Source organism: Sarcophilus harrisii, chromosome 4 (genome assembly GCF_902635505.1).
Source record: "Sarcophilus harrisii chromosome 4, mSarHar1.11, whole genome shotgun sequence".
NCBI classification, from domain to species: Eukaryota; Metazoa; Chordata; class Mammalia; order Dasyuromorphia; family Dasyuridae; genus Sarcophilus; species Sarcophilus harrisii.
Window position 1 is genome coordinate 261,528,856 of NC_045429.1, and position 15,104 is coordinate 261,543,959.

The 15,104-nt window shown below is 32.0% G+C and overlaps 1 protein-coding gene across 1 annotated transcript in view; it reads left to right on the top strand.

Moving 5' to 3' along the window:
- The window catches only part of LOC100924579 (cysteine-rich secretory protein 3), a 37,632-nt gene extending 25,003 nt beyond the window's left edge, over positions 1 to 12,629 (top strand). Inside the window, exons 6-8 of the mRNA XM_031964734.1 lie at positions 6,489 to 6,583; positions 11,079 to 11,167; positions 11,926 to 12,629. Of these exons, the coding sequence (XP_031820594.1) occupies positions 6,489 to 6,583; positions 11,079 to 11,167; positions 11,926 to 12,053 (312 nt within the window). The 3' untranslated portion in view covers positions 12,054 to 12,629. The remainder of the gene's footprint in view (positions 1 to 6,488; positions 6,584 to 11,078; positions 11,168 to 11,925) is intronic.
- The last annotated feature ends 2,475 nt before the right edge of the window (positions 12,630 to 15,104 follow it).

Below are 15,104 nucleotides of genomic sequence, written 5' to 3' on the forward strand. Positions count from 1 at the left end.
ATAAGAGCAATAGTAGGGCAAGAGGGCAAAGGATTTTTTATAAGATATAAGAAATTCTTAGATAAAAATTAATGGAATCAGAATTGATCAAATTCAGAACCAAAAAGAAAAGAAAAGAATGAAAAAGAAATGAACAAACAATGAACACCACCAATAAATCACCAGAACATTTTCTTAATGGCCCTTTAAAAATGAGGCATAAGGGATAGAATTAAGATGGAAGAATGAAACCAGCATTTTGCCAATTATCTCAATATACCCTTTCCATAAGAAAAAAAAGTGCATAAAATTAAATTCTGTGTAGAAAATCAATTTAGAGTCACAGTGAGTCATTATTCCAGTTGAGGGAAGTGAAGGAAAACAAAGAGAATAGTCTGCAGTCCTGAAGGCTTGCCTAGGAGTGCACTGAAAGGCAGAAGTAGTACTAATGGTAATGGCAACACAGTTGTGGAGGTAGTGTCTGCATCAGAGAGCAAACCTATACTAGAGGACAATAAGGTGACTTAATACTTGGTGAGATCAAGATCCCTGAGAAAACTTATACTAGCACTTACAGCAGAAACAGATACCATCTGGCAGCTCTGATGGTCCATTACTTATTTCCAGTTGGCAGTTCCAGGACAAAAAGGGGAATGGATATGATTGTGAGTGAATTGCCCCTACATGGGTAAGGAGTATAGCTCAAGAGTTTGAAGACCTTTCCCTAGATTATAGCACTTTGGAAGCACTGAAAATTTGCAGCCTCTCAGTGAGTTGTAAAAGCATCAAAAGAATATAAAAGTCAGAAGCTCAGGCCAAATATTCCCCCACCCTGAAAAGAATAGGACCCAACCTAAAGTCAAGTCCAAATAAAAATAATATTCAAATAAAGTCCACAGTCAAAAATAGGCTAGAACAATTATAACCAAAAATAGTATTTGACCATAAAAAGATTCTATGGGGACATAATAAGAACAGCTTTGTAGAGAAGTCAATAATGCTCCAGGCCTGGAGTGAGGAAGACTCATCTTCCTGAGTTCAAATCTGACCTCAAACAACAACTAGTTATGTGATCTTTGACAAGTCACTTAACCCTATTTGCCTCAGTTCCTCATCTGTTAAATAAGCTGAATAAGGAAATGGTAAAACAATTCAGTATCTCTGCCAAGAAAACCCTAAATGGAATCGCAAAGAGTAAGAGACAGATAAAAATGACTAAACAACAATAAGAAATGATAACAAAGACCTCAAAGCACAAACTTGGAACAGGAAAGTGTCTTGAAAATATCTATAACTCAACCTTCCCCCCCAAAATGCAGCTTGGAAATTGCACAAAAATTCCTAGAAGAGATCAAAAATTTTAAAAAAAGATTTTAAAATAGAACAAGAATAGTAGAAGGAAAAGTGAGAAAAGAAATGGGAATAATATTTTAAAAATTATAAAAAAGAAAATTAATTAATTAATTTTAAAAGATACAGAAAAATGATGAAGAAAATAATTTCTTAAAAATAAGAATTAGACAAATGGTTAAAATGATAGAAATTCCCACTGGAAAAAAAAATGTTCTTTAAAAAGTAGAATTGTCCAATGAAAGTTGACAATTTTATGAGAAACCAAGAAAAAAATAAAACAAAGTCAATTTTTTTTGGGGGGAAATGAAAATATATTAATGAAAGATAACAAGAATTGTTGGACAACACAAAACCCATCATTTTAAAAAAAGCCTAAATATAAAATTCTAGAAATTATAAAAAGTTTTCCAGATATCTTAGAACCAGAGGGCAAACTAGAAATTGAAAGACTCCATCAATCATTTCCTTAAAAAAAAAAAAAACTATAGAAAGAAAACTCCTAGAAATATTATAGTCAAAACTCAGATTTCCTAGGTCCAGAACAAAATATTTTAAGTAGGTTAGAAAGAAATAATTGAAATGTTGTGGAGTCATCGTCAGGATTGCACAAAATTTAGTAGTGACCATGATAAAGGATGAAAGACTTGGAATATGATATTCTAGAAAGCAAAGAAGCAAAGATTACAACCAAAACTAATCTATCCAGCAAACATTAGAATAATCTTTCCAGAGGAGTGGAGGACAAAGGCACTTAGTGAAATAGAGGGTCTTCAAACATCTTTAATGAATAGACCAAAGGTGACATTCAAATCCAAAATTCAAGAGAAGCATAAAAAAGAAAAATCTGAATGAGAAATCATAAGGGTTTTCCAAAGATTAAATAGCTGACATTCCTACATAGAAAGAGAATACATATAACCTCTAAGAACTTCATCATCATTGGGGCAAATGATAGAAGGAATCTACTTGTACAGAGAGCACATGTAAGTCAATTATTTGGGGGCTGATCTCAAAATAATAAGAAAATACCTCAAAAGAGGTATGCCCTGGGCAAAAAAAGAAGGGAAGGTACAGGAAAATTATTTCATAAAACACAGGAATACAAGGAAGACTTTATATAATGAAGGGGAAATGGGCAACTTCACTCTCATCTGAACTGATCCAGAGTCAGGGAGAGAGACAGAGATTTTAATTTCATAGGAAGTAGATAGACAGAAGGAGGATAAAAAGCAGAATATATTAAGGGAGGCTGTGGTAAGATAGAATCAGACTTTTGAGAAGGGACAGAGGATAAAAAGAGAAGGATAAATGGAAGATAATAGGATGGAGAGAAACATATGATTAGCAGTCATAACTGTGAATATAAGAGGAACTGACCCCCTAAAAATGAAATGATAGCAGAATGGTTTAGAATATTGTTTATAAGAGGTACACTTGGCTTAAATAAGACACATACAGAGTTAAAATAACATTCAAAAGTAAAAGTTATGCTTCAGCCAAAGTTTAAAAAAAATAATGGGAGGTAACAATAATTTCAAACAACGCTAAAGTAAAAAATAGACCTAAATTATATTTTCTAAAAAGTAACAGACAATTAATTAATATCAGTACTGAAAATATATGTAACAAATGGAATAGCAATGAAATTCATGAAGGAAAAATGGAATGAACTATAGGAGGAAATAGACAGTAAAATTAGACAACTTGGGAACTTCGATTTATCTTTCTCAAACCTAGATGAATTTAACCATATAATAAAAGAAAAAGAATTAAGATGTTTAGAATTTCAGCAAAAAAATGTATAATTTTTGGAGAATATCAAATGAAAATGAAACAAGTATACTTATTGCTCATTTATGCATGACACTTTAACCAAAAAAAAAAACATATATTTGTGCATAATAAAACTTGTAAACAAATATAGAAAAGTACAAATATTAAATTCATCCTTTGGAAATCAAATTGCAATAAAAGATCAGTCAACAAAATGGTCAGATAAAAATTGATAGATTTAGAAAACAGATAACCATTGATTGGCTAAAAGAAAAAAGTGACTATTTTAATGTTGCACAGCATTGGTTTCATAAAATGCCTGGGGAGCATAGGTTAAAAAATTAATTGGAAACAACATAATCCTAAAGAATGAGTTAATCAAAGAATAAATCATAGAAACAATAATTCCATTAAAGTTATTCACAACAACAAGGAAATATATCAAGATTTGTGGGATTAAAGTCAAAGCAGTATTTAGGGGAAAATTTATATGACTCAAACATTACATCGATAAAAGAGAGGTAGAGCAAATCAATAAACTGGTGAACAACTAAAGGAAACTAGAAAAAAAACAACAAATTGAAAATTCCAAATAAAAGACTAAAATGGGACTCCTGAAAATCAAAATAGAGATTAATAAAATGGATAAAAATGAACTAATAAATAAAACTAAAACTTGATTTTATAGGGGAAAGATAATATAATTGGTTACTTTTATTAAAATAAAAGAAAGAAGAAAATGATAAATATCAAAAGTGAAAATGGCAAATGGACAATGACAATGAAATTAGAGCAGTTATTAGAAGTTAATTTTTCCAACTATGTGCCAATAAAACTGACAATCTAAATGAAATAGAAGAATATTTCCAAAAGCATAAATTGTTCAGATCAACAGAAAAGGAAATAAGTAAGTCTATCTTAGAAAAAAGAAATATGAAAAATCATAAATAAGTAAAAGATGGGAGGTGAGGGAGAGACATGAATTTTCATGCAAATTCTATCAAACCTTTAAAGAACATTTAATTCTAATACTATTTATGTAATCAACATTATTTGATACCTAAATCAAGGAGAACAGAGAGAAAGAAAATTATAGACCAATATTATAAAATAATGAAAATTGAAAATAAAATACTAAGAAGAGTACATTAGTTTATTATCATTCTCATTTATTGTGACCAGGCTGGATTCATAACAGAAATGCAGGACCTAGTTTAATGTAAGGAAAACTATTAGCATGATTGACTATATTAATAATAAAAACAACAAAATTCATATGATTACATTAATAGATGCAAATATAGCTTTTGACAAAATATAGCCCCCATTACTAAAAACTAGCAATAAAAGAATAAATGGAGCCTTTACTAAAATAATAAGTAATATGTATCTAAAATCAAGAATAAGTATTAGCTGTAATGGGAATAAACTTGAAGTCTTTCCAAAAAGAGCAAAGGTGAAGAAAAGATTACTATTACCATCATTATTATATAATATTATGATAGAAATATTAAATATAGAATTTACTAGAAAAAATTCAAAGAATAAGTACAACCAATGAAGAAGCAAATCTATCACTTATTTTTAAAAGATGATATATTAGTATAATTAAAGAACCCTGGAAAGTCAAATCAAAAACTAGTCAAAACAACCAATAACTTTAGAAAAGTTGTAAGATGCAAAATAAGTCCATACAAATCATAGCATGTCTATATAGTATCAACAACACCTAACAAGAAAAAAAAAATAGAAAGAGAAATTTAATTTATAATAATCACAAAAATGCAATAAAATAATTGTAGATAGATATGCTCTCAGAAAAAAAGTGGAAAACTGGAAAAATTACCTCATGCAAAGTGAAATATACTGTATACAAAGTAATAACAATGTTATTGTTATATGATTGGCTGTGAATGATTCTGTTATTCTTAGCAGTACAATGATACAGGACTTCTCTGAAGGATTTATTATGAAAAATGCTATGTGTGTGCAGAGAAAGAACTGATTATATGTGAATATAGATTGAATAAATTTTTTTAAAATTTTATTTTTCTTGGGATTTTTTTGGGGTGAGGAGTTCTATGTTTTCTTTCACAATATGGCTTTTTATAAAAAATGTTTTACAGAATTTCACATGTAACTTCTCATTGGGGTAGGGAGGGAGGAAGGGAGAAAATCTGTAATTTAAAGTTTTAAAAGCACTGTAAAAAATTTTATATGTAACTGGGAAAAATAAAGCATATATATTTTTAAAAGCTAAGGTTTTTTCTAGGGATCAGTTTGTCTGAGGCTTTGAACTGAAATAGGACTAAAACTTAGAAGAAAACCTGGCCAGATATATAGATCTAAGAATCATCTGCATGGAAGTGGTAGTTAATCTTTGTGATCTAATATTATTAACAAAAAGAGTGCATAAGAATAAAAAAAGAGTGAGAGAACCTAAGACAGAACTGTGGCATACACCTACAATTATAGAGTATGGTATAGACGATGGATTTACAATGGAGAGTGAGAAAGAAATATCAGTCTGTTAGGAGGTAAACTATGGGAAAGTAGTGTTGGAAATGTGAATTGGCTTGGTCATGTGCATTTCATAAATATAGGCATTCTCATGTGTTTACCTATTCTTTCTGTCCACACTATGTATACTTGTGGGAAAGTATATCTCCCATTTATGAGTTAATGCTTTATAGACATAACTCTTTTTCTCAATAAATGCCTTTGTTTTGCATTAATTGTGTCTATTGCTTGATTGTGACAGGTAATCATATCTATGGACTCACAAGCTATAGTTTTAAGAGTGTAGAACCAGAGAATAATTTAAATTTGAAATGTTTACCATCCTGTGGGTTCAAACTCCAGTGGCAGGTTGAGAGAGTAACTCCTCAATAGAGTTCTGTTTCACAGTAGGGACTCATCCAAGTGATTAATAGTATGTTATGGATATACAAGAATATTTTTGCATATTAGCTGTACAGGCTTTCCATCTATGAGATTGTTTTTAGGGATCCACTGTAGAAAAATATGAGCTTGTTATTTTCTTTTTCAGGCCCTATGACAATCTGTTGTCTAGGGACCATTTTTACTTTGTGTTGAAAGACTCACCGGAAGGATGATCTATAGTTGATGGATTTTTTTGTTTTTGTCTTGCTTCATTTTGTTTTTATCCCCTGACAGAAGTGAAGCAATCTATGAAGTAAAGAAGTAGTTATTTATGTCAGGAGAAGTCATTGCCTCTACTCAAATTCACCTATCACTCCCAAAAAGGTGGGGGGGAGGGGAAGAGAAATTATGGATTCTTGAAACATTTGGAAGTATTGTTTGGCATAGGAGAGTTCATACTTTTAGAAATATTCTCATGTAATTTTCTTTTTATGTTCTAGGTGATGTGGCATAATTCTCATCAAGTTGCATGTGGAGTTGCTAAGTGTCCTAACAGTTTTTTCAAGTACTTTTTTGTTTGCCATTACTGCCCTGCGTAAGTAAAAACAGTGGATGTAGAAAAGAATAACTTAACAACAGTGTATGAAATTCTTGAATCTGTTCAGAAAACTCTACTAGACTGTAATAAATGAGAGGAAAATACATATAACCAAATAAGTCAATCAACCAATCAATCAATAAACATTTATTAAGCAACAAATAGGTGCCAGGTTTTGTGACCAAATGATGGCAGGCACCAAAAGTTTGCATTCAGTCATGTGAAGAATTCACAATGGTCATTCTCTTTGGCAGAAGGTAGATTTATTTAGGGAAGAAGTTACAGACAAAATGAAGGGATACAAAAGACACCAGCAGTAATAAATATGAAATAGAGTGGGAGAGCCCATGAAAGACAAGTTTCTCAGTGGAACTCACAATTACCTGTAAAAAGGGAGCACTCCTAAGCTGGCAGGCTAAATCTTGAAAGGGACTTAGCACCCTAAATGAGTTAGTTAACTACAAAGAGGAGAACTGGGGTTGGGAAGAATAGTGGAGTTAGGGGGAGATACTAAGTGGCATGGGGGAAATGGAAGCGGAAGGGGGAAGATACCACAAGGCAAAGTATCCTGGTGGGTTGACCCAAAGGAAGGTAGCAGCAAAGCCATGGGCCATAAGTTGTTTTATAGGGGAATTTTAGCCTTCTTAACATAAATTGGATTTCTAACTGTATTGCTTTTTAGAAGGTAGGAACAAAGAACTAAATTGGTGTCCATTATCAGAGCCTCTTTCTGCCAGACTCAGGGAATAATTTTTATTCATTCATTTGCTAACCACACCTAACATTGAAAACCTCGTCACTAGGCACTATGACACAATGCTGTGGACACACACAAAAAAGAGGCAAAACATAGTCACTGGAATTAAGAGGGGTTTCCTGTAACAGTTATGATTTTAGGTGTGACTTAAAGAAAGTCAGAAAAGTCAATAATTGGAGCCAAGGAAGAATCATATTGTGGTATGGAGGATAGCCAGGGGAAAAAATGCCCAGAGCCAAGACAGTGTCTTTGCCATGAAGTAGCCAAGAGGCCAGTATCACTGGATAAAAGATTATATTTTGGGGAGTAAGGTGTAAGACAATTAGCAATGTTAGATATACTAGGTTATGAAGGGCTTTGAACACCAAACTGAATACTTTGTATTTATTCCTAGATGCAATAGTAACAATTATTCTGGGGAACAGAAATTTGGGTAGAGGAAAAATGATCACCTGTATTTTAGGAAAATCACTTTAGTGGTTTAATGGAATATTCAGTTATCCCCCCTCCTAATTTCTCTAATCATCCTTTTACAATACCTTAGATTTGCAAACTAGGGTTATCAAGGATTCTTCACTATTTTTCACATACTTTCATACTCAATTTGTTGCCAAAGCCTGTAGATTTAACCTTTGCAACATCTCTCAAATAGTAATCTCACATCCCCTCTTCCAACACAGCTATCATTCTTGTGCAGACCTTCATTATCTCATTCATTGATTACTGTAATTTCCTGTGGTGAGTCTGCCTGCCCCAAATCTCTCTTTATTCCATTCTATTTTCCTTTTAGCAAATAGAGTGATTTTCCTAAAATGCAAGTCCACTAATGTTACTTCTCTATTCAATAATTTCCAGCAGTTCCCTATTGCTTCCAGGAGCAAAAACAAAATTATCTCTTTGTCATTCAAAGTCCTTTAAAATTTAGCCTCTACTTACCTTTTCAGTCTTCTAATACCTTAATCCTAAAACATACAAACATCTTATTCCCAACAAATAAGTACTAAATATTTATTGAATGCATAAATGACTGATAGGGGAGACATAAGCACTTTTGTAAGCAGGAGAAAATGAATCAGCAGAGATGGAGAGACAAAAAGTGAAAGAATGGAGATGATAACCACCATAATCTGTTGGAAAATATAAGCAGAAATGGGATCATTTCATCAAATAAAGAGGTTAGCCTTGGTAAGAAATAAGATCTCCATATCATGTGAGACAAGGGCAAAGGAGGAGACAGTAGTAGAAGGCACCTAAGTGATAAGAGATGAGGAAGAGGAAAAAAGAGGAAGTATTGTGAATGGTCTCATTTTTTCCTATAAAATATGAAATCAAATCTTCAACTGAAAGATTAAAGGAAGAGGGAGATTTGGACATAGTCTTGAGGTAGGATGAAAATGCTTAGAAGAGCATTGTGGAGAATGGGATAATGAGTTAAGTAGGATAATCCTACTACAGTAGGATTGTCTAGCAGCTAGTCTCACTATTGACCTACCTGGTTTTCTTTGAATTCCACCAAAAATCATACTTGCTACAAATAATCTTCCTCAGTCCCTCTTAATTTTAGTAATTCTCCTCTTAATTATTTCCTATTTGTCCTGTTTATGTTGCTTGGTTTGCATAAATTTGTACATTTTTTTTTCCTTTAGATTGTAGGCTTATTGGTAGAGACTGTCACAATGCACTAATAAATATTTATTGAATGACTGGTTGACTTCATAACTCTGATAAACACACAGATGAACCATCATGATTCCATAGACATATAATGAAAAGTTCACTACTCTCAATTAGTGAACTGATAAACTCAGTATACATACTAAATCATATTTTTCTTCTTTCTTTTTCTTGATTTTTTTCCCAGAATTTAACTAATGCTGAAATTTATTTTGCATGATTTCATATATATATAATGAATTTTTTTTATTTCTTGCACTCACACTTCTGAGAAAAGGATAGAATTCAAAATTGAAGATAAGATTAAATTAAATTAATTTAAAAGAATATATGGAAGCTAAGAATAGTGAAAAAAATTGGAGGGAAAGATAATGACTTTAGTTTGGGACATGTTGATTTTAACATGTCTAAGGGAACATACAGTTTGATATGTTTATTAGACATAATAATATAATAATGTTATATTATTATATATATATATATATATATATATATATATATATATAAAATACACTTAGAGGCAGCTAAGTGGTGCATTGAATTGAGTGCCAGACCTGCAATCAAGAAGACATCTTCCTGAGTTAAAAGCTGGGCTCAGATACTTTCTTCTTGTATGACTTTGGCCAAGTCACTTAACCCTGTTCACTTCATTTCCTCTTCTATAAAATGAGCTGGAGAAGGAAATGGCAAAACACCGACTTCTCTGCTGAGAAAACCCCAAATAAGGAAAGGAAGAGTCAGACATAACTGAAATGACTGGACACCAATATACACATGGAGATGTGAGACTAGACATTGGAAGAGACATTAGGGCTACACAAGTAAATCTTAGATAGTTATGACCATTGGAATCATGGAAATTGATAAGATCACAAAGTTATTTTTGTGGAAAATATGGAAGTAGTCAGTAGATGGGAAGAGACTGCAGATTACTTAGAGAATATAAAGAATGCCTTAAAAAAGAAATGGCCAAACAGGAAAAAAAAATATAACAATTCACCAAAGGGGGGGAAAAAAAACTCCTCCTTCAAAAGTAAAATTAGTCAAATGAAAAACTAGGTTCAAAAGCTCACTGAAGAAAATAATTCCTTAAGAATTATAATTGAACATATGGAAGGTACTGATTTTATGAGACATCAAGAAACTAAAACAAAGAAAAAATATAGAAGACATGAAATATCTCATTGGGAAACAAAGACCTTAAAAATAGATCCAGAAGAGATCATTTTAAAAATTATTGGACTTCCTGAGAACTATGACGAAAAAAAAAAAAAGAACCTAGACATCATGCAGCCACATCCCCTACCATGTGGGAGTTTTTAGATAGAATGGCATAATGTTTTATGATGCCAGAACTATAAACCAATTGTGTGCAATACTCATTGTTCAATGGTAAGAGTAGCTACAAAGTTTAGAACAGATAAGATCTGTCTTCACAAATTTTAGAAGGATAACTTATATAACTATAATACAAAAATATATCTACAGTTACATCAATTTGAATGGTATCTCCATTGATTTAGATGTCAACTCCAACCATCTGATACAAATCCATAAATACATGTACCTTGGTAGTCAGGAAAGAGATTTATCCTGTGCTTAATTTCAGAACTAGGGACTTTAACTGCTAAAGGGAAAAAGGCATATAGTTTCTTTATAACCAATCCTTGCACTCTCCAATATCTAAAACAACAAATTGCCAACAACCACAAGGTGGAGGGAGGCACTGTAAGGCTGGTTTCCCTGTGGGCAAATCTATCTGACTCCCCCAAAACCCATCCAATTGAAAAGATGGAGTCTCTGGTATCTTATTCTTTTGGCAGTTTTTATTTTCTCTTTTTCAGAATCCCTGCAAGGATGAAAGTCAATCTCGTTCCTTAAGTTTCTCTATTCTGTTAGTCATTGCCAAAATCAGGTCACTTTAAAAATAACTTTTTAGAAAATTTAATTAAAGAGCTAAAAAATTGATAGTCAATGTTATTGTGGCAGCATATTGTAAAAGAAAATATTTGAGAATATGATCAAAAAATGACTTAACAGTCTTATTTTTTTTTATTCTAGTGGAAATGTTCTTCCTAAACAAAATTTCCCTTATGAAATAGGGACACCATGTGCCAAGTGCCCAAATTCCTGTAGCAACAATTTGTGCAGTAAGTATAAGGGAATTAATTTATCATAGGAATTCAAAAATAATTTCAACTTTTATTTTGGAAGGGTTGTTTGTTATCCTTCATTCTTGAAGAAGACTAAAATGCTATAACTTTGTGAGAGTGAAGTAACAATGTGTCTGACTATGGCTGATTAGACCAATATAAGCTCTGAATGTTGAAATCAATTATAGATAATTAATTTGAACGGATGAGTCTCACAACTCTAAGTGATATTTCAGTTCAGTGTATATCTACACCTTGATCAGACTATGATGAAAAATAATAATCTTATATCACATGAATTGATTCATAGTGACAAATCAGTTTCTGGATATTTTCAAAATCATATTATTAGCTAATATTTATGTATATGATCATGGCCCACAAGAAAATGTTAAATTATATATTTCTAGTCCATATATTACATGAAAGAAAATCAAAATCCTATATGTCTCTAGGTAATTGTGTTTCTTTGAATTGTGCAAGTGTTATATATATTACCTTTAATAGCAGCATCAATACCTTTTATAAAGGCATTTATCTGCTACATATTTGATTCAAAGGCTCCATATGGAACTGAAGAGAGTTGCATGTAGCCTTCTAGGCATTGTTGGAATATTCTATACTTTATAACACCAAATTTTCTGTTAACTTTTTTCTTGGTGAAGTGGTTATCTTATATTATATGATGGGGTAGTCATAGCCTGTATTGAGGAGAATGAAACTGAAAAAAATTTCCATGTTGGTTTTAATTTCAGACCATTCATGTGAATACAAAGATATGTATGGGAACTGCGATGAGTTGATAAAACAGGCTAGCTGTCAACATCCAATGGTCCACCTATATTGTAAGGCTTCCTGTCAGTGCACCAACAAAATCTATTAAACTTCTCATTGGAAATGTGCCTCCATCAATAGGAATAATTTTAACATAATATCACCACTAATGATTTTTTTTAATTACAAAATATTTGCTGTAAATCTAAAACACACTCTTTTTAAATTAGTTTCAGAAATTAATATATCATTTGATCCTGTACATTAGTTTTTTTGGGCAAATCATCTAGGGTTTGCATATATCCAATAAAATGATGTTTTAAATTGCCTCATAAAAATATTAAAGAACAATTTTTGTTGCCCAGCTTTAAAAACTATGAAAATTCTTTTAATTTTTTTTGTAATGATGTTCTTTGTAAAAAAAACAATGGATTGGAAATATATGTGCAATTCAGCAATATGCATCACTCTTAAGTTCCTGAGATCACAATCACTCTGGTCCTGACTAATGAAAGCTCTATTTTCAAAGAAGAAAATCAAAAAGAGTTTATCAGTTTCTAATGCAAGTTGCTCCTCTCCGGGATGAAGAATTAATTCTAATGCATATTCCCTACTTTGTCATTATGATCTTTTCTGTAACTATACTAATATCAATCAACTTTTAGAATAAAGGATTTGCAATCACTCCATCTGAGTTTTCCTTGGCAATCAAATGATTTTCTAATGGTATCTACAATGCTGACAAACCTTAACCACATTTTAACACTTTCTGCTTTGTTTATGATTTGGTCTGCCCATATCTGAGAAAGTTTTCCCAGTGATGGAAATTGAATTCAGACAAGAAGGATCCCTAACATTAATCTAAGGCAGTTTACAGAAAACAAAATCATTGTTCAAATTTACCTATTAATATGCTCTTTTTTATATCAACCAGTGCAGGACTTTAACAGTAGATCACAAAAGATCCCCAGAAAAGCAAATATGCATGATATAAAACCTTGATACATTGCTGTCTTTGGAGTCACATACAATAGCACCAAAAAAGCAAACAGGAGGAAGAAATTCTCGATCATAAAACCTGAGTCATATATCCATGGAGCTTTACTGTCATCCACTTGCCTACTACACTGCCCTGAAATTTTCAGAAAAGTTGTGCTGGTCTGACAAGGATGAATCTAGTCCATAAGGAGCTGGGTTAAATATTACTCTAATTTTACTAGATATGGGTAGAGCTAGTTTATCTCTACTCTAATGGTTCTCTCTAGTGCACAACCTTTTAGGCATGCTTTAGCTTACTTTATTTAGGGATATATATGTCAGTGTATATTTTCATGAAAGCCATGAAGAATATAACTAGGGAATCTGAAATTTAAATCTTGAAATTTAAAAAACAAAAGAAGTAAAAAAGAGACATAAACAAGATTCCCACTGATTTGCCATTTTATAACTTTCAAAGCAAATCTGGTTCTAAGTCATTATTATCCACATCCCAATCAAATTCAAATTCTGAGGTTACAAAACCTGGATAAGATAAGTAGTTCGTGTAAAAGGCTAATGTTTCTTAATCCAGTGGTGAAAATATTTGTGAAGAAATCTCAATGCAGTATATGTATATACATATATTGTAACATTTCATTAAATTGTCATATCTATATTTGTGAACCTATAATCCAAAGCTGGAAGTCAGAAATACCCAAAGATCCTTAATACCTAAGGAAGCCTGAAAAAATATTTGAAATTTGAAGAGAACTGAGGAAGGCTAGATCCCATCATATAGAGCAAGATATTCATCACCACAAATACAGAGCAAGTCCCGTAGTGTAATAGGTTCTGGAACAAGTGTTACTGATGTTAGTACGTGTGTGTGTGTGTGTGTGTGTGTGTGTGTGTGTGTGTATTTGTGTGTGTGCATGTATATACAAATAAATGCACATAGAAATATGTTTATTTTCCACATATGTATTATACACATATTTGTGTATATAATATATCTAATATTTAGGTATGGGGGATATATGTCACTATTTCCCGCTGGGGTTAATAATGAGACAAAATTCTATTTTGTGATTATGGCTGTAAGTTGGAAAAATGGGAGTACTGTTTGTAGGCATGACACATGGTACCCAAATATAAGGAAAACACAAAATATTTCCCTATAGTTATTTTCCTTTGGATTAGCATACTGAGGGATCTATAGAGCCCTATTCTCCTGTCAGAGTCATGAAACTTCCTAATACACAAGGTGAACATACATATATTCAATTAATTTCACAAGGATTTTTATGCTGTAGCAAATTCAGATTAGGAATTCTTTACTTGATTCTACAGATTTGTTTTTTTAAATATTTAATAACTATATTTCAATATGGCTTTCTTTGCAGAATTATATTTTATTTTATATTTTTAAAAACATTGTTTTGGGAAGGGACCTATGGGTTATCCCAGACTTGCCAAAGGAGATTTATGACAAAGGATAAGCACACTTTCTTTAGAAGCTTAACCTTCAAAGACAATCAAAAAGGTGGCATGAAAATAACTGTATGGATATATATGCATATATTGTATTTAACATATACTTTAACATATTTAATATGTATTGTTCTACCTGCCATCTGGGGGAGGGGATGGGAGGAAAGAGGGGAAAATTTGGAACAAAAGATTTTGCAATTGTCAATGCTGAAAAATCCATGCATATATCTTTTAAATAAAAAATTATAATAAAAAAAAGAAAGAAAGAAACTGGAAACTGGAATGCCCATCGGTTGGAGAATGGCTGACTAAGTTATGATATATGAATCTTCTAGAATATTATTGTTCTATAAGAAAAAATAAGCAGAATGATTTCAGAAAGACCTGGAAAGACTTACAAGAATTTCTGTTTAATGAAGTGGGTATAACCAAGCGAACTTTGCAACAACAATTTGTTGTTATATTATCTGTGTGATCCTGGATAAGTCAAATAATCTTTGCCTCAGTTTCCTCGGGTGAAAAATAAGCATAATAATAGAACCTACCTCCCAGAGTTCAATTATATGATCAATGATCAATTCTGATCGACATGATGCTTTTCAACAGCAAGGTGATTCAGGCCAGTTTCAGTGGTCTTGTGATGGAGAAAGCCATCAACACCCAGAGAGAGGACTGTGGGGACTGAGTATGG